The sequence below is a fragment of the Periplaneta americana genome, chromosome 12 (assembly GCF_040183065.1).
Source record: "Periplaneta americana isolate PAMFEO1 chromosome 12, P.americana_PAMFEO1_priV1, whole genome shotgun sequence".
Classification (NCBI taxonomy): Eukaryota; Metazoa; Arthropoda; class Insecta; order Blattodea; family Blattidae; genus Periplaneta; species Periplaneta americana.
In genome coordinates this window covers 104611624-104637946 of record NC_091128.1, presented here as the reverse complement: position 1 = coordinate 104637946, position 26323 = coordinate 104611624, and the positions used below count along the sequence as shown (strand labels likewise).

The window sequence follows — 26323 nt, the reverse complement described above, 5'->3', positions numbered from 1 at the left end:
CACAATAAAATCTTTTTATGTTTCTCTTTCCGTAAGAAGAAATGTAAAACAACAGACTGTTATTTCTGGCTTCAAAATTTAGGACACTTTGTTCTCTTTTCATGGTTTCTGTGACTAATGTGCAAAATGTGTTTTTTTTTTCAAGACTAGCAAAAAGTGAGTGGACATAGGCCTACTATATTGTATTTAACAGCGAGATAAGAATTTGACAGAAATAAAACTATACTGTTTTTTTCTATAATTTGCTTTTTATGCCAACAAATCCAAACCTTAACCATAATTATTATAGATTTTTAAATAATCAATGTACTTCAGTTGAGGACCGTTTTTGCAAAACTTGCTAACTGCAAAATTGAGATTTTGATGGATTCATTAACATAAGGCAGGCCTCTACATGATGTTCAAAGCGTCTTAGTAAAATTGGGTTATTTCTCTTCATTGTAGTGTGTCAAAGTGTGATCGTTTTTTCAAAACTTGCTTTCTCCTATAAGTGAGACATACAGCAAAATTTGCTTACTATAGTGTTTTGTCTCTCCTGTAAAATTTAGTTTTTTCAGTTATAAAGTTTTGCAAAAACGGTCCTCAATTATAGTATACCTTCCAAATATGTTTTTTTTTTTTGTAAATTCTCGATATAACAATAAATTCTTTTAGAATTTTTTTCTGGTCCACACAGTATTGTTGTATCGAGATTTCACTGTATAATACAAATTGTTTGCACTGTGCAGTGTGCCAGAACTCTGAATGACGTTTGCTTCTGACATTTCCATTGTTAATCACAGACGTTATTTTGATACATATTTTGTTCCCAGTATTGAAAACAGCCTGCTCGTACTTTCCGACTACACTTTTTTTTTTCAAGATTGTATGAAATGACGACTTACTATTGATCCAACTCAGTCCCACACACCTATACTATTGAAAGAAACAGATGAGACACAAGAAAAGTGATATATTTACAATCATTTTTGAAGGCATACAGTTTATGATTCTCATTATACTTACATTCCTCATCACACTTACTCGGAATGGCCCATCAAGTAGATTCATATGGACCATCCCTGTCTAGGAGACCTTTGTGCCCTACAATGGACACTCTTGACTTTTCTTATTCTTATTTCCAGTCTATAAAATTTCAATTATCACTCTAACTTATCATTATTTAAGGTGCAAATGCTTGTATCCCACAAAATTTAAATTTTATAGGAGAATGAAAAAAAAAAAAAAAAACTGTTTTTGTCGTCATTAATTGTAGGCTTATGTGATACTGAAATGTTTACTTTTCAGTGATTAATATTAAAATGTGGTTTACGAGAATTTGCAGGTAGATGCACATCACTTAGATGAATTCAACTGTACCAAAAACTCAACATCGAAAATTTTTAGGCTTACGAATAGGCCTATTTGCATCTTAAGCAACGCTATATAAAACAATTATTGGGGTCCGTTTGAAGTAAACAGACATTGGATGTTTTTTTAATCAAGGTGCCTCATTTTATGAGCATAAACTATTACAGGCTATAGATATAAATAATATAAATTATCAAAGATGAAAAACATTTTCAGAATGTAAAATTTATAGATATACATTAACTGTAACCACTTATAAATTATACCATGAGCTGCCACTGGTATGCTGTGATGTACCAATAAATTGTTCTCGAATCACATGATATTTTTCTTTTCACCAAATTTTATTACATTTGAATCAGGAAAACATAAAAGTTCCTTACATTTTCTTCTTCGATGGACAATTAAATCAATGCAATTTTCCCATCCACTATCATCCTTATTGTCGGTGCTGTAGCAATGAGAAATTACTGCACAGAACTTTGTTCCTTAAAAGACAAATCCCACAACATATCTATGGCAAACATTCTACAAAGCAAGTAACTACGGAATTCTCTGCTGAAGTTGGATCTGCATCATATATTGACAGGGATGTCATGATGTCATATTACTATAGAATTAATACAATAACAATGCACATACTTTGCAACTTCACCTGCTGATAACAGGGTGACCTTTTATTTCTTCCTGCATGACAGTAACATGCAAACATTATACAGCTTCGGTCATATTGTTTATATGAACAAAGTTCAACTGTTTTATACATAATGGTTGAAGACAATAAACAAATAATGCATTAATAATAATAATAATAATAATAATAATAATAATAATAATAATAATAATAGGTAATATTCAAGGAAGAGTCGCTGTTTTCCCGACCAAAAAGTTGGATGACATAATAGACCTATATAACATTACATACCATGTTCTCACATTACATTGCAAGTACGAAAAAGTGTTTTAATAAAAATGTGGCAATTTAACTTACTTCAATAAGATAAGAGAGAGAGAGAGAGAGAGAGAGAGAGAAACTCATCCGGCCTTAATTAAGGATGACCACGAGGATCTGGAAATGAATAGCAAACAAATATAATTAATTAAATAAGTATGAATATTGTTATAAAAATAAAGTGTAATAATTAAGCACCATTGATTATCAATTATAAAATAAAATCTTAGAAGATGACTATAAAATATACTCATAAAAAAAGATTTTACTAAAGGGAGTAGTGTAGTAATTGACTTAATATATGTATAGTAAGAAAATTGATAGTGGTTAAGTGTAGTAACATCATCATTCGGATGTTTATAATGTTATAGTTCCTTCTAGAATACAAGTTAATTACTTCTTGATCTATTTACCATATTAACTGTGTGATCTATTTGTCATATTGTAATAAGGTACAAATGAATTCAATTCTATTATATAGCCTTATAACGAAGTCATATGTTTAATACCTTTGGTATTTATTTTGTAACATAAAATATAGTATACACAGATAAAATTGTAGCTCATCTCTGAAACAGTAGAACTCGTGCTCAGGGAAGGATTCCTGATTTTAAATTAAGAAGTATATAATACAATTTGTTTCATGTCTACTACACAATAACACATAAATTTACAATTTTTCATTACTTATAAAATCCATTTAATGTTACTTGTGTAAGTATAATTTTTACGAGCTTGTACATCAATGAATTCATAGCGTAATGGCAATGATAGTGGTTCACTAAACAAATGGTTCTGAAGGTACTAGGATCGAATCCCAGTGTATTCAAAGGTAAGACATGTATTCCATTTTAATATAAAGTATAGGCCTAGTTAGTAAAATAAAGTAGGTGGAGGGAGAAAGAGAAAAGTAGAGGATAATATGTGAGGAAGGGAGTGCTGTGGTGTGGTGCAGGGTAGGAGAAAGAAAAGTGGGGACATCGGCCCCCAATTTAATTCAAATTTGAAATATTCCTATCATGCATGGCATGATATATTGCGTCATAGATCTCCTATTGGTCTGGAAAAACAGCGACTGATTCTTGGATTTTACCTAATTAGCAACAAAGTACAATTTTATCAAGAGAGAAAAGTTTTCAGGTATCGTTATAAACACCAAATACACTATGAAAAAATTAACTAAGAAATGCAGATAATAAGCTATTAAGTTACTGACAATAAATGTATATCAAATAGGCAAGTTGTTACTTCTTGACAACTGAATCTGTACCTCTGAATCCCCACAAATATAATAAATAAAGAAGAGATTCCACTATATTCCCAAGGAATTTATTTCCTCCCACACTCCATTTTAATAATAATAATGATAATAATAATAATAAATAATTTAATAATAATATAAAGTCTTGGACAGTAAATTTAATGAACTTTTTGAGACATCTAGTGTACACTATGTTATCAGATTAAGATAATAAACAAAATGATTTAGTTTGTGGCTTGAATGAAAAGGTGGTCATACATGTACTGGGACCAGAAACGGAATTCAGTACTTTCGAGCTATGTTTAAGTTACAAGTCGATAATATCACCCTGAATTAGGACCTACTATGAGTAACAGATTTAAATTATTTCGTAGAGGTAATTTAGCAGTTAGTTTAGTTAACTATGACAGGTAATCTTACCAATATTTGGAAAGCTATGAAGAAATTAATATATGATGAGGATTATCAAGGGACACAGATTCATTTGGCACATAACAAATTACAATTCTGTTTTAATATCCTCACTCCGATGCACATCTGAAAGATCTGATGAATGTCGTGTGCTCCGCCTGATTACTTCATGTTCTCTGGGTTCAATGGGCCTCTTAAATTTTCCAGTTCTTTCATACTTCCTTTTCTTTTTTGGTGGTGATTCTGAAATTTTCTTCTTTTTCAGATTAGTTTTTCTCTTCCTACCACGCTTTGGTTTTGGTTTTCTTACTGCTTTACCAATAACAGCATCACACGAGTTATCACTAGTTGTGTGTTCCTCACTGCTGCCTGGATGTGGTACGTCGTCATCTTTAAATACAGGAACTATTAGTTTAGGAAGTGTATTTGACAATAAAGCAGGCCAGACAAACAAAGAAGCTAAGCGTTCTTGCCACAAAGCTTTGGCTTGTTCAGGTGTGATCATTTTTTCTGAACAACCCCCAGAACTTTCATTATCTGATACTGCATCAAACCTCGCTTCACTGACATTAACATTGGCAGACAGATTCCGTCGACTTAACAGCAAGGTGCGAAACCCAACTAAGGTTGTGTGGTTCGGAGGACAAAGGTAAGGGATCCGAGTTGAGGCAGAACTGACTGCAACACCATCACCAGAAGAAACATTTTCTGTGCTTTCGTTTCCTCCATCAGACTGTGAATTTGCATTTTCTGATTGTCTGTCTCTGAGGTAATGAAGAATAAACTTGTCAGACTCCAGAAGCAAATTGTCTTCTTGCACTACGTCATATCTGGGAATATTGATGTTGGCCTGAAAATGCTTAAGCATACTGTCAACCACTTGTGAATTGCTATGAACAATGTCTGCATCATATCTGCGTTTCTTTCTCCCACCAAACTGAGTGTACACACATCTAAAGAAACTATAATACTGTTTGTCAATTATACTTAGCATCTTCTTCTGCCCAACTTTACGACCAGGACGTTTCTTCTGTTCTAATTTCAACCTTTGTTTCAGTTTTAATAGGCTATTTTCATTCACCTCACTACATGATTTCATGCTTCGAAGCACTGTCTGCACTCTATGCCACACTTTTTCTTCCTTATTATTTTCAATACTCAACCTACGTGTCGGTGCTGAGTTCATATTCTCTGTCTCTAGCGGTATTTTCTTCATCCAACTTTGAAGTGTACTATAGCGATGTCTGACTTGGGTTCTAGTACGATTTGCAAAATGCCGGAAAATTTTACTCCAATTGCCTTCTCCGCATTCTTCAACTAATTTCAGCAATAATTTATCTTCATCTGGAGTCCACGGTTCACCAGTGCCGGGATTTTTCAGCGAGTGGTATCTATCGCGAACTTGTATAGAAGTCCGGCCTGGAAGAAACCGTGCAACACGAGGGAAATCAGTCCCATACCTGCGAACTGCTGCTACCACAAGCATATCTTCGTTCTTTGTAAAGCGCCCTTTCTTTATAGAAGGGTCCAATGAGTACACCCAGCGATTAAACACTTGATTTTTACTACGTCCAGACATATAAAAAGTAACTTTAGCCCAAGGAATATATGAACCAATCCGACACTTATTAATCACTTCTATAAGGTAAGCATCCTCTTCCTCTGTCCACTTACTCTTCCTCAATTTATCATTAAGTCTGGTTTGATACTGACACATGCACTGATAACCAGACCGTTTAGTTCCAAGTTCCTGTGCTATTGCGTCCCAGTTTTGGTTATTATACTTATCAACGAGTTCTTTCAATTTACTGTCTTCATCTTTTGTCCATTTTGATTTTCTTATCATAGGGTGAAGGTAGTTATGCCACATTGCTCGACATTCATCAGGACTATGGTACCCTTCTAAATCTACAGCAGATATTTTCATCCAATCATATTCTGATTTATTCGATCCTACAAGCTGAGCAAGGGTCTTACATTTAATTTTATCTGGATTGCAGTCTTTCATCTCACTTTCTAATTCTTCAATTTTTGCGGAATCAGTAGTGTTATGTAAGGCTTTTAAAATGCCTGTCCTCCTGATGGTGGCTTCTTTGACGTGATTAGCCACCTCCTCCTCTTTTATAGCCTCTTCTAACTTGGCTTTATCCTTCTTCTTCCATTGTCTCAAAGGTGGAAGATCTACTACACTTAATTCCATGTTTGTTTTTTCTGTGTGATCTTCATTAGGCGGGCAAGGAAAATACTGTCTGTCCTTAAAGTATGGTATACCAAACATATAATACCAACTTCCACGAGTCATTGTTTTATCCGATGGATTTTTTAATGAATCTATTTGATTCTGCAAGTCTTTGATTTTTTTCCGGCATTTCTCTAGCAGATCCAAAAGATGTTTTTCTGTTAGCTGAAGTACATCATAACATGTTGAACCAAGGGATCTACAAACTCTTGTGGAGGGTTTATCTCTATTGACCTCAATTTCATCCAATTCTATCCATGGACGCGATAAGTCATTTTCACTTCTCTCATCTCCAACAGTTTCTTCATCACTATCATTTTCACATTCATCTGATCTATCACTGACACTGCCTGATGGCTCCGGGGCATCTAAAACTTCCTTCAGATTAGCAATGTCGGTAAAATATATATCTTCGCTTTCACATTCCATGTTTACTTGAAGACAATTCAGCGTCTAATTCAAAAACAATAATGTCAATAACATGTTATTTAAAAAAGTATAATATAAATATTGTAACAATGATCACATCAAACCACCGACCATAAACAACATTATCTACATGCTAATCAATGTCACCAACATTGTTTATCAGTTCAAGAAATATCGAAAATGCCCTACTCTCAGAAATTTCTCTTTATAATATTGTTGGTGACCACAAAGTGAACTACAATAGAAAGTAAAAAAAGGAGTAAAAAGAAAAGGTGAACCGATCTAATAAAAAGTCTCACAAATATAGACAAATGAAAACAGAATAACCGTGAATAATAGGTGTATCATTGCCATAATGAATTTATTTTCGTTCATGTTTACAGACTGTTCAACTAACTATCTTTCCGTAATTATTTTCTTTTCGCGCTTTCTTCTCTTGCGGATGTTTTCCCCCATGATATTGAATAATAATTATGTAAATTATATACATTAGAGATGTTATTTTACCTTTAGCTGAGCATTAATTTATGTTCAAGTTGGAACCATGTCTGTTCATTTCTAAATTTTAACACGAGAGGTCTCTTGGAGCGTACAGATGGTTGAAAGTTTCTGGCTGGTGGAAGTTGTCTTTGAATTAAACAGCAATATTTGACATGGATCCGCCGATATCTGATTCGTCAGACGCATATACCCCTTCATATTCTCAACGAGATCCTGGAATGAATGTACCTGGTAAGTGTACCACAGTTTTTGTATTTGTGTTGATTTTTAACATGACTACGATTTGGAACAGTTTTGATTGGCAAGAACTTGCATCATCTGTGATTTTACGTTCTGGATTAAGATATGGCTAATAAAAATGCTACAACTGTAACAAAATAGTTTTTCTCTGATGTTTCAGTGCATTCACAACAGAATTTGGCCCCACTTTCTCCGTACTTGAACTTTGATCCCGTTTACTTGCCTCAAAGCCAGCCAGAATTCATATTCCCAGAAGGTGCTGCACGACAAAGGGGTCGTTTTGAACTCGCCTTTTCACAGATTGGTGTATCGTGTATGGCTGGTGCTGCTGTTGGTGGAATAGGTGGTTTATACAATGGGCTTCGAAATACAACACTTGCAGGTCATACAGGAAAGCTGCGCCGAACACAGTAAGTTTTTCAGGTGTTCAGAATTGTTCAGTAAGTGACGTAAGGCTTTATTCGATCAACTCTTGAAAAAAAATTGTGTGTGTTTATTTGGGTACGTTTATAGAAAATGGTTGTTTCCCTAAAAGTGGTTTTGAAAGTAAATGAAGAAAAATAGTTTTTAAGACCTTTACATGATTCTTGTGTGTACGGGTACTAATTTTTCAAGGTTAGGTTGCGTTATCTTAGGTTAGAGCTGAAGATAATACTTTACTTGAAGAAACTTCACTATCTTTCCACACTTCACACTAGAGAGGAAAGGCACTTAAATCATTGAAACCCTTTCACATTCCTCTGCTTCACGTCACTTCTATATCCCCTCAACTAACCCACTAACCTTGTCACATACCTCGGCCTCATGTCACTTATCTGTACTCTCATTTAACCCATAACGAAACGCATATCAGACTTCAGTCTCGTGTGTGATGTGGGGAGATATCAAAGATTGGCCCTCTACTTTTTCCTTCACCGCAATTTGAGAAGCAAATATCCGAGCGTAGTAGCCTACGTGCATGTATGAGGTCATCTGGATTGTCAGGAGTGAGATCCTTTCTGTAGAAAAGTGTGTGACTCACCTGCTCGTCCTAAATAGTACCACATATTCTTTTATACTAGAATTAGAAGCCAAGAAGAAATATTAGCCATTTAAAGTGTTGTGATTGGCTGTGTGAGATGCATTGTATTAGAACGGTCTGTAGCAGAAGCCATTGAAGTAATGTTGCAAAATTTAAAAAGTGGTACTATGATTTGTTGAAGGGGATATGCATTTCTGTACTATTCCCCCCATCTAATCCATTCCAACCTTGTCACAACCCTCGACCTCCTGTATTTCGGTCCAGAGAAAATCATTCACACGTAGTTTTATAGTGTCGGCATTTATGAAATGAAGGATTAGAAATGTTGGTAGACCACACAGAAGAATGTTACCAGCATTTTAGCAGTCTTTTCTCTTTGGTTACACTAGCAGACTATTGTTACTGTGTTGCAGTGATGGTCTCGGAGTGAAGGTAATGATAGATTAACTGCCATTAGTTTTAGTTAAGTGTTTTTAATTATCGTAATAATTTTATTTTTGCATCCTGCATAATTCATTTTGCACATGACAAGTACGTATGAATGGTTTGATAGGAAATCTGTTTTGAATTCCAAGAAATAGCCAACTCTAAGTTGAACTACAGAAAATTTTGTACAGTATACTCTATAGCCTTATGTCTAATATGTAGGCTAAACTTTTAGGAATTAGATTAAACTTTGGGAAAAACTTATGAATATGCAACAGTGAACTACTGATAAGTCCTCAAGGTGAAGGAAGTAGCAGGTGGATGGAAAAATGTATCATATGTTACAATGCAACCAGCCAGTTGTAATTAAATGTACAGCTTGTGTTGCATGAATACCTGGAGAACAAATGAGGTGATCAGTGCAAAAATGGCCAAACCCACAAAATTATATTTCCACTTTATCTCTTTGTAATGGTGCGCAAAATGCGTTACACAAACGAAACTTGTGCTGAAATCTCTTTGAAAAGCTGAGAATGATGATTGGGCTGATTTACAGAGATATGTCTTATGATTGAACTTATATATATATATATATATATATATATTTGTACCAGTGGCGTATACTGGTTAAAGGGTTTGGGCTACCGCTGACCCTATTATTACACAAAATATATCTAACAATTACTTTAATTTTAATTACTATGGTAAAACTAATAATACAAAATTATTACATTATGTTATATTATAAACTTTTTCTTTTGTAATTTCCTTGGGCTACCGCCGGTAGCCCGCAAAATACGCCCCTGATTTGTACTATATTACTAGACATATCTGAACATAAAAATGAACTGCAAATGATTTACTTTTGAAGAGATGAGGAGTCTTTAAAGCAGTAAACTCAATATGCAAGTTTTTTGGGTTGGACCATTTGTGCACCGAGTGCCTCAAATATGAGTAAAGATATTTCCGAAATTTCACCATATTTCTTTAGTTAATATTATTAGCTTGACCTAAAAAAGATTTTGTTGCCCTCATTTAATTCTGTAATGCAAAGTGAAAGAAATAACTTATGCTTTGTGTTCTTTGAAATGCAATGAATTGTTTTATGAACAAAATATTTGGTGCCGTTGTGTGCAAACAAGGAGGTCTGCGTGTAGTTTTTATTCAGTGAAGATCTGCTGAGAACAAGAATGCTGTGTCCAGAATGTGATATTACCGTTAACCCCGTAACGAGACTGTACCGCACATACTCAGAGTTTTATTACAGAAGAGAGTACGTAAAAGTTATTCAGCTTATGTGCAAAGACACATTATATGAAAGAACCAAAATATCACCAGCGCAAGTTATTGTGATTGCACACAAATATATCATATCCTTCACTGTAAATGAGTGCTCATTTGATCATTGAATTGAATGAATTGAAATGGTTTGGGTCCCTTTGGTCCTGCGCACATAGGCCACTTAAATGGGTCTATTGTGCCCCAAATATGGTAATTGGAAAGTTTCCCTAAGTCTATCTGAGCCCAAGAGGACATATCTGATTGTGGACAAAGGCTCACATTTGCATAAATGTGGAGAGAAAATTCCACTTCTCTTCCACACTTTCTGCATGTGGGGGTCTGTAGTCAGTCCCATCACTTGCAGATATTTCCTTAGTGTGTGTGAAAGGACAGACATGTCCTACTAATCTTTCTGCTAGGACCTCCTATCAATGTTCGAACTTACCTATTGTTAGTGAGATTTCTCCATAGTGTGCCATGTTGGTGAAGCACTCATTGCGTGATTTTCTATCTGGCCTCTATAGAGTGGTACCAAGAACAGGTTCTAGCCCCATAAAAGTATTTGCTGACCCGTCCCTTGCCAACCGATCGGCAATTTCATTACCTTTGACCCCTGCTTGTCCTGGTACCCAGCATAGTGTTACAGGGTATCGGGAACAGAGACGCTCTAATGTCCTTTGGCATTGCCATGCCAATTTGGATCATTTGGGCTTTAGCAACAGAATGGTATTTGATTGCAGGTAAAGTCTAGAATGCATATAACGACTATTGCACACACTTAATCTGCAGTTGCCTACAGCATATGAGCATCCTGTTCTCTGTTCTTCATTGTTGTAGATCAGTTGAACATAGCTGGAATGTATGTTCTGAATGATTTTACACAGTCATCATTGTAGTAGTTATGCTTGTTCTGAGTGACGTTCACTGGATTTCAGGGCTGATGCGATTGATGTAAGCAAGCAATATTTTGACTGTATTGAGATGACCATTGGAAGAGATTATGCATATTATGGCACTTTCTGTTGTGGCTAGATAGTATTGTTGGCAAGAATCATTCAAAGGCTCTAAGAGTTCGATGGGGAAAATTCTGAGAAGACTTGGATATAAATACAAGAGAAGCAATGATGGCAGATGATTTCTTGTGGAAAGAAATGACATTGTTGCAGCACGAATCTCTTTCTTAATGAAAATGCACAACATCAGAGAAGAATAAACTCCGCACCCAATAATTTATATAGATGAAATGTGGGTGAACCAAAACCATAGTAGAAAATATATATGGACTAATTCATCATCATCTGGTGATCTTAAGGTGCCCATTGGAAAGGAGTCACGACTAATTGAGGAGCGTCGTTTCAAAACGTGTTAAGTCTCTCCTCCATCGAAATTTAGTTTGATGCGATTTTGCTCTTATAAGCATGTCTTCTATCATATATCATAACAAAATTAGATCATTTTGTATTATATTTTGTGTTTTTTGTATGCGCTTTCTGATGCATCGGGTCAAATCGTGTTATGTTTGCGAAACTGATCGGTTCAAATCGTATTAAATTCCCAACCATTTTCCTTTCGTTGGTTGACCTGAACGAAATGCCACATTTTTTCCAAAGTGTCAGCGCCTGTGCATGATGTACTTTTGTGCTTACTACTTTTGTGCAAAGTGGATGGTTATGCAATAGTTGGAGAAACATCAAAGAGGATCAGGAAAAGGCTGCGAACAAAAAAAAAAGGGGAACAACTGGATAATACGCACGGCAGACCAATATCGATAGTCGACTCTACTCGCTGGCCACTAGTCACCGGGCCGTACCGAGCCGTATCAAACAAAATATAATCGAAATGGTGGTAGTCAAATTCGCGACTATATTCTTAAATAATTCACTCCATTAGTCAAGTTCAAGGTTTTATGTAGTACAACGGCGGTTTTTTGAATGCATTAAATGAAAATGAAGATGTAATAAGATAATAAACTAGGTTATCACAAGGAAATTAACAGGAAAAAAGATGTGTTTCACGGAATACAATTAAAATGACGGAAAGTAAATTTCCGGTTAATGTTCGCCAAAGCGTAAAGTACGTAATTATGACGGCGTTGCTGTTTTATTTCTGGCCTATAGAAAAATACCTAGCCTTTTACGAAAAAAAAATTTAAGGACCATGAAATTATTCACCGCTTTCATTATAGGCCTATTATTTTTTAACAATATTACGAATCAAAAACTGTCATATTATATAATTTTAACTACTACATGGACGAACCAAATCAAGCTAACCTAACCTAACCTAACCAAAGCTAAGCTAACCTAACCAAAACTAATCTAACCTAACCAAAGCTAATTTAACCTAACCTAAGCTAACCTAACCTAACCAAAGCTAAGCTAACCTAACCAAAACTAATCTAACCTAACCAAAGCTAATTTAAGCTAACCTAACCTAATCTAAGCTAAGCTAATCTAACATAACATAACATAACCTTCGTAAATGCAAGGCCTGTAACCGGAGCAAGAAGGGATCTCAATCATTTAATCTGCAAGTACACGCAAAAATAAATTCAAGTAAGGATCACACTCCCACTGCATGAGAGGTCCGCGCATGCGCTACAGCAAAACTGTTTCTGTCCCGAGCCTCTCATCTAAGGCACTCGTCATAATTTACTCGCAATATTTACGCAAATACACATTGTCGCTAACAGTGGTGCTATCTCTCAATAATGTTCAGAACGAAGGAGGTAGACAGAGAGAGAAAAAATTTCTCCCGCCAACTACGCCACACACCAACGTCACGTTCTTATGTTGGTGACATTGTGTATTTACTTAAATTTGGTGCTAAACGTAACGGCACGGTTCAAAGTGACCGTGCTAATTCTCCAGTATAGCGAAAAAAGGAATCGCGAAATGGAAGCCAGGTAAGTACATCAGCTGTGTTACTACAATAAACTGAATTAAACATCACATTCTGAGATAATATTATATTCTAAGCTACATGCATTTCCTTATACACACAATGGGGAAAACTGGGCCTTTCTACAACTAATCGTTTCCAATTCACTGTGCATCATTCCCACAAAGTTCCCAACATTCTATATATAGAATGAGACTCAGTCTGGAACAGGGACAAATGAAGTGGCATCAAGAGTAATGTCATTTCTCGAAGCACTAAGCTTTGAGCAGGATGTTACTTGCATAAGACTTTTCTGTGATAGATGCAACTTGCAGAACAAAACCATGCACATAGTACACATCCTTCCTTTCTGGCTCCAAAGCAAGGCACCCCCACACATTTCCGAAGTTGTAATGCATTTTCCAGTGCGGGGCCATTCATTTTTATCGGCTGATAGACTTTTTGAAGTCATAGAGTAAACGTTGTGCAAGAAAGCCAATGAAGCCTAATGATTATAGGGCTGTTTATGAAACAGTGAGTTCCGTTAAAACTCTAGGAGAAAATTGGGCAATTCGAGATTACAAATCTCTAGCTTCACAGTACAAAAAGGTGGATGGAATCAAGGATATGAAAAGAGTTATGTTGAAAAGGATCTATAAAAATGTAAAATCAGAGGTTACTTTGAAAATGGAACCCACATTTAGATATGATGATCCTTTCAAAGTAGACACTCGTATTATAAAACTAGGAGTAAGAAGAATAACAGAGCCAGAAATCTTACGATGTGGATACTTTGCTGAAAATGAGATTTGGAGATAGCTGGGAAGAACTGAATGACGTGGCGTTCTATGTTTCTGCCTCAGCATTGATACAGGATCTTCTACTTAAAATATTGAACATGGGGAACATTTTCATGAAGAATCAGGTTTTGAAAGACTCTGAAAGACTGTATTTTTATAATTATATTACTCATGTGTATTCATTTTAGACTAAAGGGTACTCAAAAAAACAATGTGGCTTTAATTTTGTTAGTACCCTAGTATAATTTATGATATTTCGTTGATAAGAAATACGGGAACACGGAATATTTAATCTCAAGTAACCATTTCTGTTACTTTATAACAAATAATAAATGGCATCTCTGTGAAGAAGATAATGAAACAGCATTGTGTAAGAAACAAAAGGTGTTGAATCAAAATGTATTAAATTCTTTGTGTTGTTTCAAAACGTATTAAGTAACAAATTAAAAGTCAAATTGCTCCGCATTGTGATAGGAAACACATTTCAGATTTTATCAGTATTAGTTATAAATGTCTATATTAACATGATGGCAGTTCATTTTTATACATAGGAGAGAAAAGTTTTTATTGTTTCCTGTAAAATTGGAATTTGCGAACATAACACGTTTTGAAACGATGCTCCTCAATTGTTTGCCATGCAGGCTCATTGAACTATGGATTTATTGAAGGATCAAAGATGGTATTTCAAGCAAGCAACAATGGTGACTGCCATCAGCAAATGAACAGTGATGTGTTTAAAGAGTGGTCCATCGATTTTCTCCAGAGTCTGGAAGAAAGCTGTGTCATCATCATGGACAATGCATCATACCATTCGCACGTGTTCGAGAAAATTCCCACAACAAATTCCAGAAAGTTAGAAATTGTGTCCTGGCTTGCCAGTAAAGAAATTCCTCATGATCCTCAAAAGTCCGTTCCTGAATTACTTCAGATTATGATTAAATATAAAGGATTGTTCCCCAAAGTGTACGAGTTGGACAACATTGCTGCAGACATGGGTCATGAAGTAGTTCGTCTACCGCCTTACCATTGTCACTATAATCCAATCGAACTAATATGGGCAACAGTAAAAGTGGAGATTGCAGAAAAAATAAAACATTTAAAATTAATGACATTAGAATGTTGTTGGAAGAAGCTTTGGACAGAGTAACAGTGCATGACTGGAAAAAATGTGCGACACACTCTGAGAAAATACAGGAAGAGGATTTTGCGAATATTGTAGTAAATTTAGGAAGTGACAGTTCTGAAGTAGTTAGTGATGACAGTGAATTTTGACATGTTTTCGAGGTGGTGGATTTTTTAACATTGCAAAGTGAACTTTATGATTCCTGTATTTTTATCAGTTCTCCAAAAGTTTCACTGTGTGTGGAATTGATAATGACAATATTTTTTGCTTATATCGTATAAGTAATATCCCCTTAAATGTGAAGAAATGAATAATTTGTTGCGTAATGTTTATAATTACTGATAAAATTGAAAATTTTCAGACTGAGATGATGATGACGATCAAAGTTATAATCATATAATTAAATGATACAAACACATTAATGGCAGTGCTTCTCATTACATTGAATGTTTTATTTGTTTATAATTTCTACCTACCTTGATCAGAGTTGAAATCAATACATTTTACTCTTTCTGTGATTTGTAACTTATATGTGGACCAACTACTTTAATAATGCAGATTCACTGACTATTTTTGTTGATGGATAGCAGTAATACAGACACACAAACATGTTTAGACTGAACAAAACTCAGCGTATAGAATCAGAATAGTATTGAGTGCCTAATTTGATTTATAAAACTATTTTTTTAGTCATACTTATTGTGTTATTAGTTTTGTTAAGCTAAGCCATTCATGTTATAGTAACGTACATTTTCTACACATTGTAAAAATATATTAATTTTTTCCATTTTTTTATTTTCTCATGATTCACAAAGTTGATAACTGTATAAACATTATATTTTAATATTTACTATTTCAATACAATATTCTGAAAACTCGTAAAAACAAAATAGGTCTACTTGTATGTGATGCTAAATATTTTATTTCTCATATTAGGTTTACATTACATTATAATAATTATTACATTTGTGAAATGGCTAACTTGCGAAATATTATAAATGATAATATCATCTAAAGTCTGATTAGTGTAATAAGTTACTGTTCAGCGAGATATGCAATGGAGGGGGGGAAGAGAACTGGCCGTCATATCCCATTATCTCCTGGCTTAGTTACCTCATGAGTGATGCCTTATTGTTGTCACTTTTGAGTTTCAGACCTGTGTTCGGACAGTTGACTAAACAAAACAATAATATACAGTAAATCAGGTATTTGTAATTACTAGAAATCTCGTTATTATTTGTTCTTTAAAGTTTTCCTATGGTGCAAAACATATGAATGGAGGAGTAAGTTATTTGGAACAGGATCATACACCAAGCAGGTTCTGAGAATATAGAAGTCAGGGTAGTGAATGAAGGATTCGCCATACCCGCCTATTTTTTGTGCCCCTAGTATAGTGAGTAGGTAGAAAGAAAGGATGTTTTTTTTTTTACCTTCTATTCAAATTAGCACTCGTTTTATAATTTTAAGAATAAAATTCTCTTTTCCAACTTAAATCATCATCATCATCATTGGCGCTATAACCCTTGGTGGACCTGGGCCTCCCTTAGTAATTGTCGCCATCCGTCTCTTTTCCAACTTAAATATCTGTATAATTTTAGATGACAGACCCCAGATAATTATATCATACAGTAGCACTGAATGATTATAACTAAAATAGACTAGTGTTTTCATGGGTGTAATTTCTGCCTTGTACATGGAAAGCGTAGCTTATAGCTCAAACAATTCAGTTTCTGGATTATGTACCGTATAGTACTTTTCCATGTCGGATTGGAGTTAATCTATATATGGTCTGTCAAGAAATTTTGTGCGATTTTACATCTTTTTATTACTGTATTGTTTAGTAGCCTTTGTATGGGGTCACATAATTTTGATCTAAGTTGAAGTGCATATAAACAGTTTTGTTTATATTTATTTTTAACTTGTATACTAACCATTATTCTAATTTTGCTGCTAATCCCTTTAAACGAAGTTTTCCAATTAAAATTTTACGATTTACCATGTCGAAAACTTTGTTCAAGTCTAGAAATTTACCACTACAATGGAGTCTCTCGTATCTGTCACCCAAATAACCAGCAATTTTAAAATAGATACTTTTGAATAAGAAAAAGGAAAATAAAAATACAAGGAGAGTTAATAAGTAAGTTACAAATTGAAGTAGTAATCTACATTTTTTAATTATGCTCCTGAAACTATCACCACTAGATGGCAGTATTATTGATGTGCATATAAGCGAAATAAGGCAGCAGTAATTGCAACATGGCAACGCATTTGTACAAGTATACTAATTATTTAAGTAACCTATAAAACTTTTCCAGTTAACCTGCAAAATTGGTTAGGAAAATTATGAAATTTTATTTATCACTAACAATGGAGGAAGTTAATAGTAATCCTCTTGTCATTTTCAATGGTACTGAATAAACTTCATTTACTTAAATATAATTTTGGTTGACTATCAGTGAAATTTATATATATATACAATTATTTTCTTTTCATTAGGCTTCTGAATTACATGATGAAACAAGGGTCTGCAACAGCTAATACTCTTGGTGTACTAGCAGTGATGTACAGTGGATTTGGGGTTTTAATATCATGGGGAAGAGGAAGTGATGACGATCTTAACACACTGGCAGCAGCAACTGCAACAGGCTTACTGTACAAGTCTACAGGTGAGTGTTAAACTTCAGTTTGTTTGCAGCGCTGATTAATTTAAATTAAATCCATGGCATGACAGCTCACGGAAGGCCTCTCATCCACATGCTCAGTAGAATGAAGGTATTGTGTGGTTAGCACGATGATTCTCTCAGCAATGCTGATTACTGAATGAACATAGCCAGCAGAAATCTGTGCTTCAGTGGCTAGTCATGATAATATCTTTGAAAAATATTGGAGTGCAAGAGATCAAATGACTTTATTGTCAAACGCCTGGCATTAGAAAACAACAACATAGCCAGCAGACATTGTTAACCATCTATGCTATCATATGGTTAGTTTATTTTGGTCTTTTTCTCCATTGTTTTCTACTTCCTTTTTTTTTCTAGTCTTCTTCTTTTAGATGTAGAATTATCAATTTCGACACAAAATTGTGGTATAGTTTATAATTGTACACAGTAATTACGTCAGATAAGAAGATAAAGTCAATACTGAAGCTGTTTCCACAAGAAAATATTCCTGTTCTAAAAGTTTTGTTTAAGCGTATTCATTCTTCATTACTTGATGCAGTTTAAAACACTTTATGGTACTGAAAAAAATGATCATTCTCTTCAATGTGAAATTGTGATTCTAGCCTTTCACTTCTGTAGCTTCATGCTGAATGCACATCATGAATTATAGAGTCCTTCCTCATCTTCTTAATTTCTTGTAGGATAGAGGACTTTGTCCTGAAAATCGACCAAGAGCAATTTCTTCAGCTGTATTCATGATGAAAAACTTCTCTAATTAGTTGATTATAATGCAAACATTGTAGTCCAGTAATCTCTGCATGTGTAAGTCTGTAGAACATATCAGTATTTAAACAACTTCATATCCGCAATTATTTACCATTCCATGTGGTTGAAAAAGTTTAGACAGAATTTTTCTTTGCAACTTGAAAAATATAGACAGAAAAATCATCTAAGCTTATGCGAGTGTTTACCCTTCCGTACAGGGTTAGTAGAATGGAAACGGACTATTGTGCAACATATACATAACTAAGTGTCTTACAAAATCGAGGAACATAACAGTTTTTGAAACAGCAGTATTAATTAATACAGTAAATTTCAGTAATACTGGTTTTCTTTTACAGCTATCAGTTGAAAAAAATTTCAACATAATAACATTATTGCAATTTTAATAGGTTATCACTAGAGGGCGGGTCTGTGTGGTTAGAAAATGAAACAGGTTAGACACGACGTGACGTGAGCAGTAGCAACACAGTCCATGCATACTAACCTTGAGGGACAACATATGTTGATAAAACTTGATATAATTATAATAAAGAAACCATTGCCCTTCATAGTATTATCCTTTTATTCGTATTCCTTAAGTAGAGATTACAGAACAGATTAACTACCGGTACATCAGAAATTAAATTCCTCAGGAAAACAGCAGGATATACCACAGAAGAAATGAAGATATAATACAGGCATTAGAAATTACACCAATTTAGAAGAAAATTGAAAAGTAGAAGAGAGATTAGGTACAGTATATCTGAAGAATGACAGAAGACAAATACCCAAGTATAATTCTCCTATATCAACCCACAGAAAAAAAAGACTTGAAATGACTAACAGACCATATCCACTTGGAGACTGAAACAGATCACTAGATCTATACTAGTGATAGGATTTCAAGGACGAGAAGGTGATGGTGGTAAGGACGAGGAGGTGATGGTGGTGGCAGCAGCATTGACAGTCTTTTATGCTGTCCAATATTAGTACATAGTATGCAGAATTGTGTCATCTGAACCAAAGGCAACAGTGAAATTAGGAAAGATCACAACTGAAAATTTTAAATTGGAGAAAGGAACCAGGCAAGGAGTTGGCCTGGCCCTCTCTTGTTTAATATAGCCCTACACATTGCAATAATAAAATCAGAAGTGCAAATTAATGGAACCATTTTTAATAAGACACAACAGATTTTAGGCTATGTGGATGATGTGGTCATCACCGGAAGGATACAAGATGTTGAAGAAGCCTTGTTAGCGTTAGATTACAAAACTCAGAAGCTGGGATTTAAGATAAATACAAAGAAATCTAAATTTATGTCTATCACCAAAAGAAAATGATCAAGTGAAGGAAGTTAAAATGGGAAGATACAAGTTTGAAAAGGTAAAAGAATTTACATATCTCGGATCAATATTCACAGCAAATAATGACCTAAGGAACGAGGTACAAAGAAGAATAAATCTGGCTAACAGGGCATATTATTGACTTTTACCAATTGTTAAAAATAAAATAATGTCTAGAGAAATCAAAATCAAGATTTACAAAACCCTAATAAGACCCATTATAACATATGGTACAGAAACATGGGTCCTAAATAAAAATACATGCAAACAACTAACAGTATTAGAGAGGAAAATCTTAAGAAGGATTTTCGGAGCAATTGAAACAGTGGATGGATGGAGAGCCAGATATAATAATGAGATATACGAACTGTATAAGGAATTGGATTTGAAGACGCACATAAGATGTCAAAGATTGAGATGGTTGGGACACGTCACAAGGATGGAAACTACAAGGAAAGTGAAGATTGTCTTCAATAACAACCCAGATGGAACCAGATGAAGAGGAAGACCGAGAACAAGATGGTGGAACTGTGTATGAGTGGATGTGAATAGATTAGGAATAAGGAATTGGAGGGAGTTGGCGATGGATAGAGAAGGATGGAAGAGAGCCATAGAGGAGGTTAAGGTCCAAATAAGAAGAAGAAGAAGAAGAAAAATAATATTAGTACATTACAGAAGAATTTATGGCTTTGGATTAAAGAGATAGAGGTAACAGTGTGGCAAGTCAGTGAATAGTGACAACATCTATGAAATCTGACAGCTGTCATGCATCTTTTATAAAAATACACAGACAGAAAGACAAGAAAGAGAAGTAAAGGTACAGCAGGGACTGTTGTTTTCGGCTAGTGCTTGCATGGTTTGTACATGGAAGAGAGTCTATAACAAACATCAAATAAAAAGTATCGAATGATTTGTTTCAGAATTATCGTCTTGTTTGTTAATTTGGAAACAATGAAATGCAGTTTTTCGGTTTACAAATAGACTAAAAAATGAAGAAGCAAATAAGAACCTCAGAAGAATTGTTTGATTGTTACATTGCTGATGAATGATGTTCATTACTACTGCAAAACTTTTTCTACCAATCGGAGTCAATATTCCTTACTATAGATGTATGTTTAGTTAGATGAAAATTAATCTTCCTTGAATTAATTCTCAAGTTAAAACACTGAAATTTTTATGGAGTAAATTTAAACTGGCAGAGTAAGAGAATTTGAAAGTCATATTGAGGTTAAATTTTCAGATAAGTTGGAGTTTATATAGTAATAATTATTTTAAGTTGTAGACTGAAACCACAGTCTAATATATAGAGTCACGAAGCTTGAGTTGTGAGGGTGCTAGGAACAATTGATTGTGCAAGTACTATTTCGTATTGTCTGTAATGAGGCTATATTAGCGATCCTAGTGGTTAGCAACTATCTATGGATGCATATTTACTACGTATTGAGCTTCGTGACTGTATATACTAGACTGTGCTGAAACTATAAAATAATTATTACTGTAGAGTAAGAGAAGTAGATAAAGTCACAGATGGAGAAGAGGGAGTAAGAGCAAAGAAGAGAAAGACAGAAAGAATGGGAGTGGTAGGTGGCTAGATATGTAGATAGACAAGAAGGAGAGAGAAAGATCGTTAACGTGTTGACATTCTTGTTTACAGAATATGCAATGGATTCTGTATATTTTCTTCTTCTTCTTCATTAGCCCCTTATGCCGCTAAGCGTCGAGGCACCTCATTTTGTCAATTTCATCCACTCCTCTCGATCTTGGCTCATTCTCTTCATCTCCATCCTAGTTTTCTCACACTTCATTCCAGCTTTTTCTATTCTATCCTCCCATGTGTTTCTCGGCTGTCCTCTTTCTACTCTACCCTCCACTTGCATTTCAATCACTTGCTTTGCTTTTCTGAGGTTATGTATATAGTGGTTAATAAACATATTTGTTTACAGCTGGTCTGAAGAAGTGCGGGATTGGTGGAGCTATTGGTTTAGGCCTTGCCTCTATGTACTGTTTATGGAACGCTCGTGACAGGTTACAAGGATTTCGGCAAGAATACAATCCAGCGTAAGGAAGTTCACCTTTAGTTTAACTTAACGTTACATATTATTTCCTAAAAAACATACATACTTGCTTTTTAAATTAATTTTGATCGAACTATTAATTCTTTGATAATACAAGCATCCACATTTTGAAATAGTGTTTAGAAAACATTGTACAGTAAATTTTTGGCATGCACTCACTGTTAAATGGTCTTGAACACTGCTTAAAACTAGGAATGAACCCACTAATATAATGTATTTCAAATATTGACAGATTCCGTAACATTTAAATATGTGATTGGAATTATATTAGTTAGAAATTTCTGGTTAAAAATTGAAGATTGGTAATGACTTGTAATTTATATATAACTAATTCATTTGATGACTTTATGTACAGTTTTGGAACAACCAAAATCTGATTATAATGGTAAGCTCTCAGTAATTCAATAAACCATCTCATAGTTTGGTGAGTTTCTTTCATTTATTAGTTCAAGCTAGTAGTTGTGGTGGAACTTCGTCATACCATAAGGCTTTTTATATATATATATTTGTATAGGAAAATGTGGTTGTAGAAATGTATATTTGCAGAAATGTATACAGTCATGAGAATTAACTATTTTCTGTTGGGTAAATATATACCTGTGATGCTGGAGAATATTGAAGTGCATTAAAAATTGCAATACTCCTAAAAGATGTCCATAATTTATAGTTTTCTTGTTGTGTGAATCATATACTTAATATGATATGAATGAAACTTCATATAATATGATATGAAGTTGACATTGCACAATTTTCATTTAAAATGGTAAGTTTCAAACATTCTTACATGCCCGGGGGGAGGGGGGGAGACTTTTTTTTCCTAATCGTCCGACATTTCAATAAAATGGCACCATTTTCTTGAGCAATCTCTGTCATGGCAGATGGAAACATCTGAAGAGTAATTTGTAAAATAAAAAATAAATCTCTACCCAGTGAAAATTAATAGTTCATGTATAGACTGATCCAAGATGAAGAGTTTTGTCTCAGTCTTTGTATGAAGTTTTGTTATTGTTCATGGACGGTAGTGTGTGTCTATAAACAAGACCATAGATCATACCTTCCCTTTCAATGGGGCAGTAAGAAACCTATATTTTGTAGAGTTAAATTTATTGAATAAAAGTCATTGTTTATCTATACATTTTGAACAGAGAACGTCTAAAAAGAAGCTACTCCCTATTCATTATTTCAAAGAGAATCATTAAATCTGAATTAAAAAAATATGTATGTGTCTGCAAGAAAATAATAATCTTTAGAAACAATTCTTCCAGGAATGAAATTAAAATAAGTGCACAAAACAAGATAAATTATACTGACAGAATAATCAAACTTCTATATATAGATATCTTCATAACTTTTCATACATCTCTACACATATTTCATTACAAGTAAAATATATTATTTGGAACATACATTCAGCACTACAATATACAAAATTCAGTGATTTGTAACAAAGTTTTGATATCGGTCATAAAGGATTAAATCTCATAATTCTCGTGATAATGAAATATATTGACAGAGTTCCATTATGCTTAAATATAGTTGGCATACTAGCTTGAATATTAAAAATAAAACCAAAAGTCTAACAAAAAGTTGGGTAGATATCTTCTCTTTGGGTAAAACTTTTTTTTTATATTGTGTATGATAGAAGTATGAGTAGTTATTTCAAAAGTAAGCATGCTTATACAAGGCACTTTAATAGAGAGGTTATTCTGCTTTTTTACAAACAGATGGAAAAGATAACAGAAATTCCACTGCACTGCCGCATAACCTCTCTTGGTATCAAGCAGCGTGAAAATTCTCCAACTAAAGGGCGAATGGTCTTTCTTGGTAGTCAGCTTATCAACGTACAGAAAATTATGTACATAAGAATGAGAGAGTTAGTTACAGCTGTGTGTTTCAGTTTCTTTCTTATTATTCATGACATACAAAACCAGATTAGTAAGACATGGTAAAATGTTTCATATTTCCTGTGAAAAATATTGGATAGAGAAAATTACACTTTTCGTCTGGTCAGTGTTGATTATTAAAACATTACAGTAGTTCATAATTCTAATTTCATATATTCATTAGGAACCTGATTTTTTTTCTGGCTGATGTGACATCTCAGAATCATTCGTTTTCTGGCTTCCACCATTTTTCTACAATAAAGAACGAATTGTTGAAATGTTAAAAAAAAAAATACCAAATGCGTCACTGGAAGAGTTATGCCTTTTATACATTAAATGTGTAATAAAAAAAAAAAGAATATAGTAACCTGCATATTAAAAGAAATTATGTACATTGAAGTAAATAGTGAAGGTTCTTATCAATTAAGTTATTCTTAATTTCATAATTCTTTAATACTAAATTTTAAAAATGAATATATGTAATATTCTGTGAAAGGAAAAAGATTAGATAATTTATAATGAGATGCCATAAAATCATTTTAGCCTGTAATACATAAAAAAAATCGGTCCAGTGATGTGATTTTTTTCTGAATATATGGAATGAAAACAATATGTAGAATGCATGGATGTATTTCAGAGTGTTAATAGAATATATATTGTCACATAAGTTTGTGAATATTTTTAAACCATGTTTTTTGTTGAAATAAATAGTTATTAAATAAGATAACTTGCAGAAATTTATTCATCTCACTTCATGGATGATTCATGGCCTTATTCTTTCAAAATCAGGAAAGTGAATAGTAGAAAATGTGTTCTTCCTTTCTTGCACCTTCATCACGTTTCATAAGATAAGTGAAATAATTTCCTCATCTTCTTACCCATTTTTCTCCGTTTCATTCTTCCTTCCCACCCCTCTCCTGCTGCTGCTCTACTACGTGGTTGTATAATGATGTTTGATTCAAAGAGATCAGTAATTGACCCATCTCTTTTTTGACTTTGCATGATTTTCTTTTAAGCTCCATTAGTGCTGACCACTTCCTTGTTCTTGTTTGATAGCTCGATAATGAATGGAGAGATTCTGTGTCATTTTGGTGTCATTGTAGAGAATCTACAATTTAATTTAAACATGGGCACTATTTATTTTATCATGAAGCTTCGCATTGTCATCACTAATGCTAAGTCTGTCTTGCTTTGTGACTGATTTACTGAACAGAAGCCTTCACACGTTTGTCAACAAATGCTTGAGGAAAGTCCAGAGGATATGGTGGTTGCAAGTTGCCTCGAATAAAGATTTGTGGAACAGGATAAACCAAACAACTATCGAAACCGAGGTGCACTGTAAGAAATGGGGATGGATCAGTCAGATACTACATTGCAATGAAAACAATAGTGCCAGATTGGAATACATAAGGCACAAGATGTAGAGGCAGACCAAAGAAAACCTGGAAGCAGAGTATACAAGCAGATGGGAGAGAAGACCTGGGGGGTGAACAAAGCTATGGTGCAGAACAGAGACCGATGACAGAAATTCGTAGATGTCCTGTGCTCCATTTAGGAGTTAAGGAAATGATGATGATGACGACTATTTTCGTTCTTTATTTTTTTTAAATGCAGTTTTCATGTATTCTCTGTACTTTTCAAGGGGCTAGGATCCTGTTATATTCTTTCTCATATTGTTACTTTGTGTTGTTTACTAATGACTGGAAGTCAGTTCTACAGTATTATCCACATGGATGCTCTAATTTCTTCTTTCCCATGCCAAGTTACCTGCTGTAGAGCAAGTTCTTATTGTTCAACAGTGTGTTCTCATACATTCCCCTAAAGATTCCTATTCTTGGAAAACTTGCCTTAATTGCAACTCATTTCGTGTAGGATGATCAGTAGCTCTGAGAAAAGCAGTTTAATTTATTTCACGCATTGTAAATGAACAGAATATTTAATTACTTCTTACATTACTTATTCTGTCTTACATCTTGTATAGTAGGAAAACTGTGAAGATTTAAAACTGCATACAGTGAGTCCCAGCAGATATTCCCTGTATTTCTGTTGGCTGATCAACTACAGGTTCCCCATCCTCCCACTGCTGCTTGCATCTGCAAACTCATGGTGCTTCACTGGGTTAAAACACACGAACTATATTGTAATATTTGGTACTCACCCTCTTCACAGTAACTACTGGAAGTGTTGCTTATCTTGTGTGATATATAATTCACACCACATCATTCAAAGAACCTGTCTCATTAAACCTATTCACTAAGTTTAGTATTGTTTTCTACTGGGTAGCCACGGAATTTATATCTTAAATTTTCCCTTGTTCTGCCTCACAGTTTCTTTTTCCATATGTACATTTTCAAAATGTACACATGTTCACGCACTGAATATGTAACAATTGCAAAACACTGCACAACGTATGTAATAAACTACACTTATCCTTGGCTGAGTCACTATGTGCTTTTTTGCTCTCTATCAAAGATCACTCATTTAAAGTTTGTGTGACTGCAACCTGTATATTTTTGTGTGGCTTTACTTTGTTTATAGTGTTTTTTTTTCTCTCTCTTTATTTCTTGTGTAGCTTTACTTTGTATATTATAGTGTATTTTTTTTTCTGTTTATTTCTATTATTGTATTTGTATTCCTGGTGTTGTGGAAGAAAAGGCCTGATGGCCTTAACTACACCAGAATAAAT

General features: G+C 34.2%; 2 protein-coding genes across 3 annotated transcripts; one reads left to right on the top strand and one right to left on the bottom strand.

The window, feature by feature from the left end:
- Positions 1-310: 310 nt before the first annotated feature.
- On the bottom strand, positions 311-6796 carry Pbp95 (proximal sequence element A Pbp95). The gene has a single exon (XM_069841841.1). It carries the CDS (start codon positions 6640-6642, stop codon positions 4063-4065), a length of 2580 nt encoding a protein of 859 aa, XP_069697942.1. The 5' UTR covers positions 6643-6796; the 3' UTR covers positions 311-4062.
- A 386-nt stretch (positions 6797-7182) lies between these two features.
- Tim23 (translocase of inner mitochondrial membrane 23) lies at positions 7183-25402 on the top strand. 2 transcript variants are annotated; one of them, XM_069841849.1, is made up of 5 exons: positions 7183-7374; positions 7544-7793; positions 17411-17580; positions 21623-21737; positions 24851-25402. In XM_069841849.1, the coding sequence occupies exons 1-5, from the start codon at positions 7296-7298 to the stop codon at positions 25059-25061; spliced, it is 825 nt and encodes a 274-aa protein (XP_069697950.1). In that variant the 5' UTR covers positions 7183-7295; the 3' UTR covers positions 25062-25402. The 2 variants fall into 2 exon arrangements, with proteins under 2 accessions (XP_069697950.1, XP_069697951.1); XM_069841850.1 differs by lacking the exon at positions 24851-25402 and adding an exon at positions 23479-24364.
- Positions 25403-26323: the final 921 nt, after the last annotated feature.